The 17,654-nt window shown below is 45.7% G+C and overlaps 2 protein-coding genes across 3 annotated transcripts in view; one reads left to right on the top strand and one right to left on the bottom strand.

The window, feature by feature from the left end:
• The window catches only part of mindy1 (MINDY lysine 48 deubiquitinase 1), an 18,673-nt gene extending 9,930 nt beyond the window's left edge, over nucleotides 1–8,743 (top strand). For both annotated transcript variants that reach the window (XM_063009260.1, XM_063009261.1), the window contains exon 10: nucleotides 6,331–8,743. In XM_063009260.1, coding sequence (XP_062865330.1) covers nucleotides 6,331–6,417 — 87 coding nt within the window. In that variant the 3' untranslated portion in view covers nucleotides 6,418–8,743. The remainder of the gene's footprint in view (nucleotides 1–6,330) is intronic.
• A 1,535-nt stretch (nucleotides 8,744–10,278) lies between these two features.
• LOC134327984 (DNA-binding protein RFX5-like) lies at nucleotides 10,279–17,557 on the bottom strand. The gene is made up of 10 exons (XM_063009264.1): nucleotides 17,496–17,557; nucleotides 15,719–15,859; nucleotides 15,114–15,147; nucleotides 14,940–15,022; nucleotides 13,948–14,067; nucleotides 13,583–13,699; nucleotides 13,414–13,492; nucleotides 12,816–13,014; nucleotides 12,626–12,723; nucleotides 10,279–12,501 (listed from the first exon to the last, which is right to left on the bottom strand). Exons 2-10 carry the CDS (start codon nucleotides 15,805–15,807, stop codon nucleotides 11,647–11,649), a joined length of 1,674 nt encoding a protein of 557 aa, XP_062865334.1. The 5' UTR covers nucleotides 15,808–15,859; nucleotides 17,496–17,557; the 3' UTR covers nucleotides 10,279–11,646.
• Nucleotides 17,558–17,654: the final 97 nt, after the last annotated feature.

Consider the following 17,654-nt stretch of genomic DNA (forward strand, 5'->3'; position numbering starts at 1 on the left):
CTGTGAAATACTGAAGCAGAGCATGATCCCCTCCCTCCGGAAACTGGGTCGCAGGGCAGTGTTCCAGCATGATAATGACCCCAAACACACCTCTAAGACGACCACTGCTTTATTGAAGAGGCTGAGGGTAAAGGTGATGGACTGGCCAAGCATGTCTCCAGACCTAAACCCAATAGAACATCTTTGGGGCATCCTCAAGCGGAAGGTGGAGGAGCGCAAAGTCTCGAATATCCCCCAGCTCCGTGATGTCGTCATGGAGGAGTGGAAAAGCATTCCAGTGGCAACCTGTGAAGCTCTGGTAAACTCCATGCCCAGGAGAGTTAAGGCAGTTCTGGGAAATAATGGTGGCCACACAAAATATTGACACTTCAGGAACTTTCACTAAGGGGTGTACTCACTTTTGTTGCCGGTGGTTTAGACATTAATGGCTGTATATTGAGTTATTTTGAGGGAAGAATAAATTGACACTGTTATATAAGCTGCACACAGACTACTTTTCATTGTGTCAAAGTGTCATTTTGTCAGTGTTGTCCCATGAAAAGATATACTTAAATATCTGCAGAAATGTGAGGGGTGTACTCACTTTTGTGATACACTGTATACCCACTCATATACCCACTTAGATACCCACTCATATACCCACTCATATACCCACTTAGATACCCACTCATATACCCACTTAGATACCCACTCATATACACACTTAGATACCCACTCATATACCCACTCATATACCCACTTAGATACCCACTTAGATACCCACTCATATACCCACTCATATACACACTTAGATACCCACTCAGATACCCACTCATATACCCACTCATATACACACTCATATACACACTCAGATACCCACTCATATACCCACTCAGGTACCCACTCATATACACACTTAGATACCCACTTAGATACCCACTCATATACACACTTAGATACCCACTTAGATACCCACTCATATACACACTCATATACACACTCAGATACCCACTCAGATACCCACTCATATACCCACTCATATACCCACTCATATACACACTTAGATACCCACTTAGATACCCACTCATATACACACTTAGATACCCACTCATATACCCACTCATATACACACTTAGATACCCACTTAGATACCCACTCATATACACACTCAGGTACCCACTCAGATACCCACTCATATACACACTCATATACCCACTCATATACACACTTAGATACCCACTTAGATACCCACTCAGGTACCCACTCATATACACACTTAGATACCCACTTAGATACCCACTCATATACCCACTCATATACCCACTTAGATACCCACTCATATACCCACTCATATACCCACTTAGATACCCACTCATATACCCACTCATATACCCACTTAGATACCCACTCATATACCCACTCATATACCCACTTAGATACCCACTCATATACCCACTCATATACCCACTTAGATACCCACTCATATACACACTTAGATACCCACTCATATACCCACTCATATACCCACTTAGATACCCACTTAGATACCCACTCATATACCCACTCATATACACACTTAGATACCCACTCAGATACCCACTCATATACCCACTCATATACACACTCATATACACACTCAGATACCCACTCATATACCCACTCAGGTACCCACTCATATACACACTTAGATACCCACTTAGATACCCACTCATATACACACTTAGATACCCACTTAGATACCCACTCATATACACACTCATATACACACTCAGATACCCACTCAGATACCCACTCAGATACCCACTCATATACCCACTCATATACCCACTCATATACACACTTAGATACCCACTTAGATACCCACTCATATACACACTTAGATACCCACTCATATACCCACTCATATACACACTTAGATACCCACTTAGATACCCACTCATATACACACTCAGGTACCCACTCAGATACCCACTCATATACACACTCATATACCCACTCATATACACACTTAGATACCCACTTAGATACCCACTCAGGTACCCACTCATATACACACTTAGATACCCACTTAGATACCCACTCATATACCCACTCATATACCCACTTAGATACCCACTCATATACCCACTCATATACCCACTTAGATACCCACTCATATACCCACTCATATACCCACTCATATACCCACTTAGATACCCACTCATATACCCACTCATATACCCACTTAGATACCCACTCATATACCCACTTAGATACCCACTCATATACACACTTAGATACCCACTCATATACCCACTCATATACCCACTTAGATACCCACTTAGATACCCACTCATATACCCACTCATATACACACTTAGATACCCACTCAGATACCCACTCATATACCCACTCATATACACACTCAGATACCCACTCATATACCCACTCAGGTACCCACTCATATACACACTTAGATACCCACTTAGATACCCACTCATATACACACTTAGATACCCACTTAGATACCCACTCATATACACACTCATATACACACTCAGATACCCACTCATATACCCACTCAGATACCCACTCATATACCCACTCATATACACACTTAGATACCCACTTAGATACCCACTCATATACACACTTAGATACCCACTTAGATACCCACTCATATACACACTTAGATACCCACTTAGATACCCACTCATATACACACTTAGATACCCACTCATATACACACTCAGATACCCACTCATATACACTCTTAGATACCCACTCATATACACACTTAGATACCCACTTAGATACCCACTCATATCCACACTTAGATACCCACTCATATACACACTTAGATACCCACTCATATACACACTTAGATACCCACTTAGATACCCACTCATATACACACTTAGATACCCACTCATATACACACTTAGATACCCACTCATATACACACTTAGATACCCACTCATATACACACTTAGATACCCACTTAGATACCCACTCATATACACACTTAGATACCCACTCATATACCCAATCAGGTACCCACTCATATACACACTTAGATACCCACTTAGATACCCACTCATATACACACTTAGATACCCACTTAGATACCCACTCATATACACACTTAGATACCCACTCATATACACACTTAGATACCCACTCATATATACACTCAGATACCCACTCATATACCCAATCAGGTACCCACTCATATACACACTTAGATACCCACTCATATACCCACTTAGATACCCACTCATATACACACTCAGATACCCACTCATATACCCAATCAGATACCCACTCATATACACACTTAGATACCCACTTAGATACCCACTTAGATACCCACTCATATACCCACTTAGATACCCACTTAGATACCCACTCATATACCCACTCATATACCCAATCAGGTACCCACTCATATACACACTTAGATACCCACTTAGATACCCACTCATATACACACTTAGATACCCACTTAGATACCCACTCATATACACACTTAGATACTCACTCATATACACACTCAGATACCCACTCATATACCCAATCAGGTACCCACTCATATACACACTTAGATACCCACTCATATACACACTTAGATACCCACTTAGATACCCACTCATATACACACTTAGATACCCACTTAGATACCCACTCATATACACACTTAGATACCCACTCAGATATCCACTCAGATACCCACTCAGATACCTACTGAGATACCCACTCAGATACCTACTTAGATACCCACTCAGATACCTACTGAGATACCCACTCAGATACCCACTCAGATACCCACTCAGATACCCACTCAGATACCTACTTAGATACCCACTCAGATACCCACTCAGATACCTACTTAGATACCCACTCATATACCCAATCAGGTACCCACTCATATACACACTTAGATACCCACTTAGATACCCACTTAGATACCCACTCATATACCCAATCAGGTACCCACTCATATACACACTTAGATACCCACTTAGATACCCACTCATATACACACTCAGATACCCACTCATATACCCAATCAGGTACCCACTCATATACACACTTAGATACCCACTCATATACACACTCAGATACCCACTCATATACCCAATCAGGTACCCACTCATATACACACTTAGATACCCACTTAGATACCCACTCATATACACACTTAGATACCCACTCATATACACACTCAGATACCCACTCATATACCCAATCAGGTACCCACTCATATACACACTTAGATACCCACTCATATACACACTTAGATACCCACTCATATACACACTTAGATACCCACTTAGATACCCACTCATATACACACTTAGATACCCACTCAGATACCTACTGAGATACCCACTCAGATACCCACTCAGATACCTACTTAGATACCCACTCAGATACCCACTCAGATACCCACTCAGATACCTCCTTAGATACCCACTCAGATACCCACTCAGATACCTACTGAGATACCCACTCAGATACCTACTTAGATACCCACTCAGATACCCACTCAGATACCTACTTAGATACCCACTCAGATACCCACTCAGATACCTACTTAGATACCCACTCATATACCCACTTAGATACCCACTTAGATACCCACTCATATACCCACTCATATACCCAATCAGGTACCCACTCATATACACACTTAGATACCCACTTAGATACCCACTCATATACACACTTAGATACCCACTTAGATACCCACTCATATACACACTTAGATACTCACTCATATACACACTCAGATACCCACTCATATACCCAATCAGGTACCCACTCATATACACACTTAGATACCCACTCATATACACACTTAGATACCCACTTAGATACCCACTCATATACACACTTAGATACCCACTTAGATACCCACTCATATACACACTTAGATACCCACTCAGATACCCACTCAGATACCCACTCAGATACCTACTGAGATACCCACTCAGATACCTACTTAGATACCCACTCAGATACCTACTGAGATACCCACTCAGATACCCACTCAGATACCCACTCAGATACCCACTCAGATACCTACTTAGATACCCACTCAGATACCCACTCAGATACCTACTTAGATACCCACTCATATACCCAATCAGGTACCCACTCATATACACACTTAGATACCCACTTAGATACCCACTTAGATACCCACTCATATACCCAATCAGGTACCCACTCATATACACACTTAGATACCCACTTAGATACCCACTCATATACACACTCAGATACCCACTCATATACCCAATCAGGTACCCACTCATATACACACTTAGATACCCACTCATATACACACTCAGATACCCACTCATATACCCAATCAGGTACCCACTCATATACACACTTAGATACCCACTTAGATACCCACTCATATACACACTTAGATACCCACTCATATACACACTCAGATACCCACTCATATACCCAATCAGGTACCCACTCATATACACACTTAGATACCCACTCATATACACACTTAGATACCCACTCATATACACACTTAGATACCCACTTAGATACCCACTCATATACACACTTAGATACCCACTCAGATACCTACTGAGATACCCACTCAGATACCCACTCAGATACCTACTTAGATACCCACTCAGATACCCACTCAGATACCCACTCAGATACCTACTTAGATACCCACTCAGATACCCACTCAGATACCTACTTAGATACCCACTCAGATACCCACTCAGATACCCACTCAGATACCTACTTAGATACCCACTCAGATACCCACTCAGATACCTACTGAGATACCCACTCAGATACCCACTCAGATACCATGACCTTATGGGCTGTGTCTCAAACCACACAGTGCTGCCCTACATTGCAGGTTACATGCTAAACAGCTACACTGGATTGATGTACATCACTGTATTACTTGCAGTTTGGGACACAGCCGCTCAGAGACCCGAGTACAAACTCACCGTCATACTTCAAATTCACACCATAACTACTGGGTTCTTATACAGTGATGTGGAAAAAGTATTTGCCCCCTTTTCTCTGTTGAACTGCATATTTATCGCCCTCTTGCTTACTCAGTTCACACAACATAATGTAATCACCACGATCTACAAATATAGATACACTGTATGGGCAAAAGTATTCAGACACATGACCACAAACAAATGCTATTAAAATGGTCTGCATGCTTAGCACCTGAGACCTGGTGTGATCTGATCTGAAGCAGGTCTGGTGATGAAGAGGGTGGTATAGGTGTTGGATAACGAATTCTCTTTCAGTAGTAGGCCAGAGGGCGTGACCCCTCGGCTCTGTGTGTGACCTGTGATGTCTGTACAGGGGAGAGGACCGGCGGCGGCAGCGGCGCACGGGGGACGGAGACGACAGGGTGAGAAGAAGGACGACTCGGACTGTTCCATCCTATAATTCAGGAGCTTAACACGCACACACAGTTACATTCGTTATGCAACCTTATAGCACCAGAAGACGCCACGTGGACCGATGCCATGCTGAACGATTTCGGTTCTACAGTCCAGTAGCCAAAACGATGTTTATACGGGAGAACACGATCGTACAGAACGCTGCTGGGAGGTGATAGAACCGTGTGTGGTATAAACGTCCGTTTAATAAATGAATGTGATGGAATATAAACACTATTAAATCTGTAATTCTATTTTGTATTAGACTCAGTGTGGTGGGTTCTTTAGTTTTTAGCGCCTCCTAGTGGTGACTGCAAATAGTGGTGACTGAAATTTGTTGCAGTCAAGGTATTTTAATCCAAACAAGAATGTTGTTCCTTGGCAGGATTTAATATTATATTATATTATATTATTTTGTAAAAGGATGAAGCCATTTTTGTGGACTTTAGGGAGGAAGAAGAAAGGAAGTTCTAATATTCAGACTGTTGCAGTACTTACAGTATTGGGGCGGCACGGTGGCTAAGTGGGTAGCACTGTCGCCTCACAGCAAGAAGGTCCTGGGTTCGATCCCCAGGTGGGGCGGTCCGGGTCCTTTCTGTGTGGAGTTTGCATGTTCTCCCCGTGTCTGTGTGGGTTTCCTCCGGCAGCTCCGGTTTCCTCCCACAGTCCAAAGACGTGCAAGTGAGGTGAATTGGAGATACTAAATTGTCCATGACTGTGTTTGATATAACCTTGTGAACTGATGGATCTTGTGTAATGAGTAACTACCGTTCCTGTCATGAATGTAACCAAAAGTGTAAAACATGACGTTAAAATCCTAATAAACAAACAAACAAACTTACAGTAGTCACTGCATAAAATACAAGTATATGAATATATATATATAGAAAGCATTTAAAAGCAAATGTAACAGAAGGTGTATATAACCAATAAAAACACGGTCTCTGTGTAGGTCCATAATGTCTGGGTCTGTGTTTTGGTGTATCACAGTGCTGCTCTTCTTGGTTAGTTTCTCGGTGTTGGTGAGAGTGTGGAATTCAGGATTAAGTAGATTTTCCGTGTAAGTGTATTTTTTGGACACTCTAGTAAGAGGTGCAGCTCAGTCTCTGTGTTGTTTGTTGTTGCAGTTATTCGCAGTCACCACTAGGTGGAGCGCTAAGCACACAAAATAAACCACCACACATTCTGACCAGCGCCGGATTAAAGTTGAGTTTGTTTATGTATTTATAAAATAACTTTAGTGTCACTAACGCTGCTGTGTACCTCCAAACTGTGGTCATTTCATCTGTGGAGCCGAAGCTGAGATGGAAGGAACAGGTCTCCCCAAAATGCTCCTCTTCATTCATAATGAACCGCTCAGATTCAGACCGATTCAGATGTTTCAATTCGAATCATTACAGTCTGATTTAATAGAGTTTAAGATAATGAGCAGCGGTTCTATTTCGATTAAACATTAAATAGAATTAAAATCTGGTCTGATCACACATAGATTTAACGAGTCGTTTATAATCTGAATCCGATTTGTTTTCATGAGTCGATTCAGATCCGTATGAGCAGTGATTCGGAATCAGTCTGATAAAAACGTTCGATCAGTTTCACTAAACTGGCATCATTTATTCATGTTTATGTTTTACTGCCGGCTTGTCCTGGTCAGGGTCGAGATGGGGCCGGCCTTCCCCCTCTCAGACGTAGCCGATCATGTCTGTATATGTAATATGTATACGCCCGACCGGTTGATAGCACGTCTGGGGATTCCCTGGTGATTTTCATTCACTCACTTTCTTAACCGCTTATCCAGTCAGGGTCGCAGGAGGGTGCTGGAGCCTATCCCAGCTTTTCAATGGGCGCAAGGCACACAGTAACACCCTGGACGGGGCGCCAGTCCATCGCAGGGCACACACACACACTCGTTCACCTATAGTGTAATTCAGTGTCTCCAATTAACCCGACTGCATGTTTTCGGAGGAAACCCACACAGACACGGGGAGAACATGCAAACTCCACACAGAAAGGACCCGGGGCCTGGGCATCGAACCGTGCCGCCCGAATCATTAATCTGATGGAGTTTAGTTTGTGACCCTGTGGAGTATTGTGGGGAGCGTGATGGTACACTGTATGATTATAATAATAAGCTATAAGAGCAGAAGGTCGTGACACTGTAGTGAAGGTGTTGAAGCATCGGTGCATTGAATTTTAACGGTGCTAACGATGCTAATGCTGCGTTAGTTTAAATAAAGGGCTTTCAGTCGTATCCGATTCCCAGTCTTAATCACCAGTGCTTTGTATTTCATTTAAAACTTGTAAGTAAATGATATTAAAATCCTGATTACCGATCTGTGCTGGTTTTATTGAAGACGGGTGCGGCTGTGGGGTCGGTGTGGCTCAGTTTGTACATTTCTGTCTAAGTGACCAGAAAAACTCTGACCATGTTCGGTGCTTTATAATCATTATTTCTTTCTTTATTTCTTTATTTTTTGATAGTTGAACATTTTCCCCCTTTTGTAACATCAAAGTTCTAATCAAATGATACAACAATGAATAAATTATAAATAAATCAACACAGCTCTAGTGAGGAAGCAGAAATGCAACAAAAATACAAACCCAGTTCCAAAAATGTTGGGACAGTAGATAAAATGCGAAACATAAAGAGCAGAAAGAAATGATTCATGTTTTATTCAATGTCCTAAATTGCTAAATTGATTTCTCTAGCACATTCCAAAAAAGTTGGGACAGGTGCATTGAAACACAGGATGAAAATGATCATTCTGATCATGTAAACAGTTGAACAGGTGCAGGGAGATATCCAAGCAGCCTTCAGAAAACCCTCGTCAGTAAACACGGCTCATCACTGCAGCTACACACACCAGTTCAGACTCCGGATATCAACAACGTCCAGAAACGCTACGACTCCTCTGGGCTCGAACTCATCAGAGATGGACCGATGCGCCGTGGGTTCCCAGCTGTCCCTGTTCGGACCTTCCCTAATGTTACCGAGGCAAAGCTCAAAATCCAGCGCATGTCGTGGTACGGCGGTGTGTTAGCGCCGGTAGAGTGGGTACTGTTAATGCTGAGGGGTCCTGTGTCAGCAAGACGATGCCAAGCCACCTGCTGCACGTCTTAGAACAGTGTGGCTTTGTACTGAGAGAGAGCAGGTGCTAGACTGGCCTGCCTGCTGTTGGAAACGTGTGGAGCGTTATGAAGCGAGGTGTAGGAGAGCTGCTGTGAACCCGAGGTGTTTCGGTTCCTGGACCGTTACAGAACCTCGTTCGGGGTGGGGATGGGGTTTCGTGCTCCTGTCTGCTTTTTTTGGAAGGTGCTGCACCCCTCTGTAGATTTCTGTAGATTTTTGGAATCGGGTTTGTTCGATGAATCCAGAATGTTAAGGCTTTTGTACGGCGGCTGCTCAGTTACGACTTTTATAAGGACCTAAAAACGACGTTTAAAAAGAATCGGATTCAGACGTAGGTCACATGACTGGATGTAAAAAAATATCAGCACCGTGACGGAGTGAAGATCAGACGCTGATCAGACGACAATCGTTATTTTAAAGCACCAGAATTCACACAGCTGAAGAACAACGTGAACAATGCGATATGGACTCATCGTTTTATCGATTTTATCCACCGGTCAGGGTCGTGGCGGGTCCGGTTCCACCAGGCACCGCTGAGATTCGAACCCCGGTCTCGGCGGTGGTGTGCTTGTGTAATACAGCGCTGTGCCGCCCGGGCGCCGTATTCCTGATAGTTATGTTATGAAATCCTGCTAAGATTCACAAAAAAATGAAGGAAAAAGCCTGACGGATGTGAATGATTTGATTGTTTATGTTGTGTCGTAATCACAACCAGTTTGATATTTATTTACACCAGTTCGTTATTTTCACAAGTGTTCGGGATACAGCGCACGTGCTCATGCTGACGCCCTCCTGTCACACCCACAGCCTGAGCCCTGATCTCAGCGGATGCTGCGCATGAAACAAGAGAATAACAAAGCATCGAGGGGAATCAGACATGTCTAAATTATTAAAAGGGGAGGAAAAAAAACACACCAAATAAATAGAAAGTAAAACACGCCCCTCCTGTTGCTCTCCGAGGGATCAGAGCGTATCGTACGCGACGCCCCTCACGGCCGAGCTTCAGGAAACTATTTACACAAGTGCTGACGTTTAAAAGCGGAACGGTTCCTCACGCCTCCCTCACACGGAACGCTCTCACCACCCTGAAGATTCCAACCCGTAACACGGAACACGCTACCCACCATCATCATCAGGGATGTTCGGTCCGGTCCGATCCACTCGCGCTGTGCTTTTATATCGGTACGCCGTGTTCCTCAGACCGGACCAGACTGGTGTGTGCAGGGCAGGTGTAACCTAGTAGTTAAAAGTACTAGTCTACTTGAATTCCTCGGCTGCTCGTGCCACCCCTGCACCCCTCACCGGCCGGTTCTAGCAGCCAGCAGGGGGCGCAGTTGCAGTCTGAGCAGCGCTGAAAAACCCGATCAACCCTCAATATCTCGGACACACCCGGCTGTACCCGTGGATCGAAAGAATATGTCCACATGGCTGTGCTCTATTTCTCGGAACCCTGCCGTTCCATATAGGTGGTGATTCCTCATCTGTTAGTCCCTTCTTGACAGGACCGGCGGTGTATGTGGAGCCGCTGAGGCTCGAACTCACGGGTCCTTCGGAACTATTTACATTCCCTGACGCTGCACGTCTCTCAATCGAACCGTAATTCAGCGAGTGAGACGCTTAGTGCTTTTGAAAATCTCCTTTTCTGATAAACAAACCTGTCTTTTAGGACCGGCTGCCCTTTAAGACCTGCCGAACTCGGTGATGAAGGCAAGAAGGTGATCAATAATCACACTGATGTGGATGTTGGGCTTCCAGCTGAATGTCTGAGAGAGTACCAAACAATTATCCATTAAAATAAATAAATAAAGGATCGATCGGTGTGAGTTGATGCCCCTATTTGTTGTCCTAATCATGTCCTGCACCACCCTTGTTCTAACAGAGGAGCTTCTTTTAAAGAGAGACACGCTACGCTCTATGTGAATCCCCCACCACTAGTGCAGATACCTCGATGAGGAACCCAGTCGACCCTCCCTCCCTATCAGTTCTGTTTTTCTCAGGAGCCGAACAACAAACAAACAAACAAACAAACACAAACGAAAGCGAGACGTCGTTACACGCTCACGTATCACACAGCACCGACACGCCCACACAGGAAATGACACGTAGCTACGGCGCCTCCGGGCCCGTCTCGGGGGCGGCGCCGTCCGCGCCCTCGGCGGCGATGACGGCGGGGTCGACCGGGGTGAGCGTGATCTCCACCTCCCCTCCGTCCTCGTTCACGGTTGGAGGAGGGAGCTGCGCGGCGCCGCCCTGGGTCACCGGCGCGGGCCGAACGTTCCTGCCGTCCCGGGACACGGGCGCGCGCTGGATCACCATGGCCCGGCCCGGCTCGCGCAGGAGCAGGATGGGGCGCGCCTCGGGTTCGGACCTCGGCAGGACGGAGTCGTTCGGCGCCGCCTCCGAGACCCGCGGGGGAGCCGAGCACGACGGCAGAGCCTTCTGGATCACGCCTCGATTCGGTACCGCCGGGTTCGGGTGGGGATCGGGGTCAGTTTTGGCGTTCTGGTTCCGATTGAGTTTGGGATTCCGAGCCGCCGTTTCTTCGGGTCTGGGCTTCCTGGGTCGGCCGCGCTTGCGCTTGGTGGGCGGGGCTACGGCTACGGCGGACGGATCGGGCGCCCGCTTGGTCGCCGTGGTGGTGGGCGCCGCCGTGGAGATCATGGACGAAGGCACGATCATGTACGTTGAGCCTCGCTGGTGTCCCGGAAGCGCAGAGAAGGTGATGGGCAGCGTGACCTTGACGCCGCTGGAATCGTTGGGGGTGAAGGCGGGGGCGGAGCCGTGAACGGAGAGGTGGGATTCGGGAATGGAGCCTCGAGGGCGGAGCGTCGGGAATTTCTTCAGCACGGCCTGGACCTGCTGGTCAGTACCTGCGGGGTGAGAGGGCTCCGATGCTTTGGTTGGTTTGTCACTTGGAGGTTGCTTGGTGGGCGCCGCCTGCTCGACTCCCTCCGTGTTTTTCTGTTAAATCACAAATACGCGATAAAAATCAACATTCTGTTCAATATTAAGACACGACGGCTCTCGCTGTGGTCCGTTAAAGTCCTAAAGTCTCAGGAAAGTACTGTTTTTGGATTAATGATACCTTAGCGTCCTGACTTGCGCTTTCCTCCTCCGCCGCCGCGCCTCCCCTGCACGCCGTCTGGTTCTTCTTGATCACCTTGTGCGGTTTCGTGGGGCCTCCTGACGACACGACACGACACCAGGGTTTACAGAGGGGTCACAGGAACGGTCAGGGTCATAACGAGCTAAACGAGGAGGTCGGAAACACGTACCGGCCAGCGAGGCGGAGGTGATGAGTTCGGCTTGGCTGCAGCGCGGGTTGACGATGTGCTCCTGCACCAGGAAGCGCGCGATCTCCACCACCGTGTCGAAGGAGCGCTTGAGGATCTTCTGAGCCCAGTCGCAGATCAGCTCGCACGCCGCCTCCGTCACTTCCTGTTTGTACGTCTGCACCAGCTCGGGCAGCTCCGACTGGAGAGGAGGTACAGAGGCAGCACCGTGAGTAAGATCGATCATTTATTTCCTGCCTTTTTTAATCTAACGTTGCATTAAATAGTGCGCATTCGCTGCTTCGAGGCTCGGTGTTGACCGCTCGCCACTGCGCTGACCTGCAAAGAGAAACGGGTTCTCACCATTTCACTCATGGGCTTGTTTTTACCAGAGAGAGGCGCACGCTGCTGTCTGGGATCTCCTAACCCTTCGTGCAGGCAGCTCTAGCGGCCAGCAGCGATGAGGAACCCGGTTAAAGTTCCTCCCTCAGGCCCGGCCACGTGGACCTTTCACATTCACTCGGCCTAGTTTCCTAAGCAATGCAATGCTAACGCGAGCGCAGCGCCCTGAGCGTGAGAGACCACGAGAGGCGTTACGTACCGGATCGTTCTTCAGGTCCAGGTTGGGTAACAGTGGCATGTTCAGCACCGTCTTCCTCCTGATTCCACTGTAACAGTACGTGATGCCAACGAGGTCAAGGAACGGCGCAGGACACACACTGTAAAATCATCTTAATCAGAAATAAGAACACCGGACGATTAAAGGATATTTGGACTGTCCTCGACCCCCCAGCCTCCGTGCTTTGATGTTGGGGAAGATATCTCTGATGATCTTGCCGAAGTTGGCCGCGCTCAGGGGGCGCTGCTGCAGGTTTTCACAGTGCTTCCTGTGAGAGGGAATACAGCCGAGAGGTTAAGAGGGTACGTCCGAATACTAAATATACTACACTGGGTAAGTATTTGTACCCCCATCCTGTTCCAGCACAAAGCAAGCTCTATAAAGACACAGCAGTAACCCTGTGTGTGTGTGTGTGTTAGTGATCAGTCCGGTTGTGCTCAGTGTTCCTCTCGGCTCCTGCTGTGTGTGTGTGTGTGTGCCGTGTCAGTAACCGTTACTGTGATGACCGAGTCTCACCGGTACGTCTCGTAAACGTCCTGTTTGGGCAGGCAGGTGTCGGCGTGCTCCTCCAGGTGACTCCGGATCCAGCTGCAGGTGTGAAGCTGGTCGGCCGTGTTCACCAGATTAGAGTCGTTGCTGTCACATGATGAAACACAGATGAAAAACGAGCGTTACGTTACAGATACTTAAAGCATAAAGAGGTGATTCTTAATGTTTAAAATATGGGGTCTGTTAGAAAGCCTGGTGACCCGCCCCGCTCCCCCGTACCTACCTGATCGGCTCCTCGGTAGAGAGGATTCTAATCAGACCTGGAGCTCATAATCACCATAATCAGATTATTTAGACCCTCTACTTATACAGAGACACACCCATTACATCACAGTGTACCGAAAACGCTTCAACTGTCCCTGACGAGCCCCAATTTGCAATTTTACATTTACCATTTATCCAAAGCGACTTACAGAACTGTGACAGGATACAGTCTGAGCAATTGAGGGTTAAGGGCCTTGCTCAAGGGCCCAACAGCAGCAGGTTGGCAGTGGTGGGGCTTGAACCAGTGACTTTTTGATTACCAGTCCAGTACCTTAATTGCTAGGGCACGACTGCCCTAAACGAATAAACGACACTTGCATAATTACACCTTTATACAAATTAAACATCAATGATGTTTTATTTACATTTTAAAAGAACTCTGTTGGTTGCTCTGCATCGATTCGTCCGCCACGTTTGTATTCGTGCCGCACCGAATGCTGGGCTTGATCTTCAGCGCTGAGGAGGCGTCATTCAGTCGGATCATCACTCAGAATTAAGGCGCCTCAGTGGGAGCATTTTAAGGGAGCTAAGGATTTAGACACGCCCTCTTCTCGGGAGTGTAGGACGATGGGAAATGTGTCTGTGTAGTGATAGAGCTAGGTTTACACACAGACCCACCCCAGGTGAAAAGAAGCGGTTGGTACTGCACACTGTGGAATACAAAGCCCTGTGAAGGATCTGCTGGTGGGTCGTACCTTTTCTCTCCCGCGCTGGGACCTGAGGGAAGCTGTAAATAAAGGTAGAGCTTGTCGTTGTCTGTAAACTGCTGTACATCTCTCTAAAGAAATCACAGTGAAGAAAGAGCAAGACCATCAGGAGCATGCCGGTACAGACGTTTGGTTCATCTGATGTTCTGAGCAGGTACTTACCAAAATCGTGTCCACTTTGTTCTGCACGTTCTTACTGTGGAGAGACGAACCGACAGTTACCGTTTAATTATGAGCCTTCACTGATGAGCCAAAATATTAGAACCACGCCCTGCAGCACTGGTGCATGTGAGGGTGAGGGATCAGCAGATCTGATCAGCATAAAGACCTGGGGGACTTTGATTAGGACCAGATCGTTATGATCTGAAGTATCTCCCAAACAGCGAGGGGTGGCACAGACGGGCGTGGCGAGTCCCCACCCACGGCAGTCCGAGGAAGGATGAGCTGGATGACGTGAAGTCTGTGGTGTCTGGTACCAAAATCTACTGTGAGGTGAACGTGGCACCACACACAGTGCATTTAACCCTTCTGTGCCAGTCAGAGTGCCCATGCAGCTCCCATCTACCGGTACACGTGCCCGGTTTATCAACCAGGATGCACTGCAGGACGATCCAGCTCAGAACATCCTGGTACCAGATACCACAGGACTCCATTGGATGTGTCGGTGGTCCTAATGTTTTGGCTCGTCAGTGTATAACGATGTTTATTTGCCTACAGAGTACAGTGCAGTTTTAACAAGTGCTGCTTCATGCTTTCTGAACACTTACGAAATGTTGTTCTTGAGCTTCTTGAGGAGCAGGTTGGGTTCTGTGTTGCCCTCTTCAGATAGACTTTCTGTCTTTATTGGATCCTCCATCGTGGCTCAGCGTCCTCGTGCTAACAAACCGCATTCAGGAACCTCTTACAATCTGGAATCAGATACCAATCAAAGAGTGAAGTAAATCTTCAAGAGCTGCAAAGCCACAAGTAACCATCGAACTTTCCTTAATGTAAACCAGTTCCACTGTACAATTTTATTTCTTATACTTTATTCTCATAACCATACAACATTATCGACTATTCTAGCCATCCTAAAAGGATTGCAGCTATATTATAGATAATTATGATTGTTTTTCTTTAAACAATCATTCCTTTCTCTCGATACAAATGTATTCTCCTATGAGACCTTATTTATTAGAATTTAATTAGAAGCGTTAATCCTACGTTAATTCATCACTTGTTTTTCACCTGGTCAGGGTTGCGCAAGGCAGAAATACATTCTGGACGAGGTGCTAATACCTCAACACTCACCAATTCCTTTCGTTCACTCACTTATATGTACCTTGGAGTAATATAGAGCTGTCAATCCACCATCTGCAAGTTTTAAGAGGTGGAAGGAAGTTGGGAAAGTGCATAAGAGGCACAAATTAATGCATGTTGTTCAGATTATTATAAAGAATAAATAGCTCACACAAAATAATCTGAGCTGTAGCCTAGTGGTTCAGATACTGGACTAGTAATCGAAACGTTGTCACTATTGGGCCCTTAACCTTCAACTGCTTAGACTGTATACTGTCACAGTACTGTAAGTCGCTCTGGATAAAAGCATCTGCTGAATGCTGTTTTGACTGGATGGTAGTCCTAATGTTTTGGCTGGTCTGTGTTGTGGTACAAGCCATGCATTCTTTCAAACTGTAAGCATTAAAATTGGTGCATTTATACTGAACCTAATGATCATTTCCCTTATAAACATGCACAGTTAGAGCTTCACGATTCCTCCATTCATAAAGCTGCTCATAACAGAGCCACATGGGAGCTGAAGTCAGGTGAATCAGCAGCAGTTTACTACGATCATAAAGGGGTGGAAGGATTTCTGTCCGTCACACTGGACTGGATAGACAGGCAGGATGTTATACAGCCAGGGTTTAATCATACAGAAGGTGTAGAATAATAAAAACGTAAATAAACCAGCTTTAGTTCACAATATGCAGCACTGAGAGTATCCTAAATACTCAATCACAGCTCATCAGTGTGCGTTTAAATATAAATAAATAAATCACACAGCCAAACATGTGAGGAATTTACAGCACACTGATTTAATCCTGTTATTATTTATTATATCGTTACATGGGAGTGTGATCTCTCTCTCTGTGTGATAACTGAGCGTCACTAGGCCGCAAGGCGCAGCTACACAGACCAGGCTAACCGAGCATAGCATTAGCCAGTTAGCATTATCCCTTATTAAATGTAGATTTAACCGTGTTATTAAGCTTAAGTAATATTATAATCAACCGTTTCAGAACTGGCGAATATAAAACGCACTTTACCAATGAATAAGTATAAATAAACGACGTTAGCTATGTTGCTAATAATAATTTTATCCACAAGCTAACGACTGTGCTAAGCTAGCGATGCTACGCTACCGAACGATTAAACCCCGCGTTCAAATCGAGCAAATATTCCAAATTCGCAGCCGGATGGAATCGATAATCTAAACCCGACAATATCTCCATACCGGCCTGTACAATAATATCAGAATTTATTTATTATCAATAGAATTTTTACCTGAGTCAAATAAACAGCAAAAATCTCTTCACATTATTTTGTGATTGGCCGACTGTTCTTATGTCTGCCTGACTACCAAGCTAAACCCGCTCTGATTGGTCCGCTCGTCTGGCTACAGCACACACGCTGCGTTCTGATTGGCTGGTTTTAAATATTTTA

The sequence above is a fragment of the Trichomycterus rosablanca genome, chromosome 2 (assembly GCF_030014385.1).
Source record: "Trichomycterus rosablanca isolate fTriRos1 chromosome 2, fTriRos1.hap1, whole genome shotgun sequence".
In the NCBI taxonomy this organism is placed as follows: domain Eukaryota; kingdom Metazoa; phylum Chordata; class Actinopteri; order Siluriformes; family Trichomycteridae; genus Trichomycterus; species Trichomycterus rosablanca.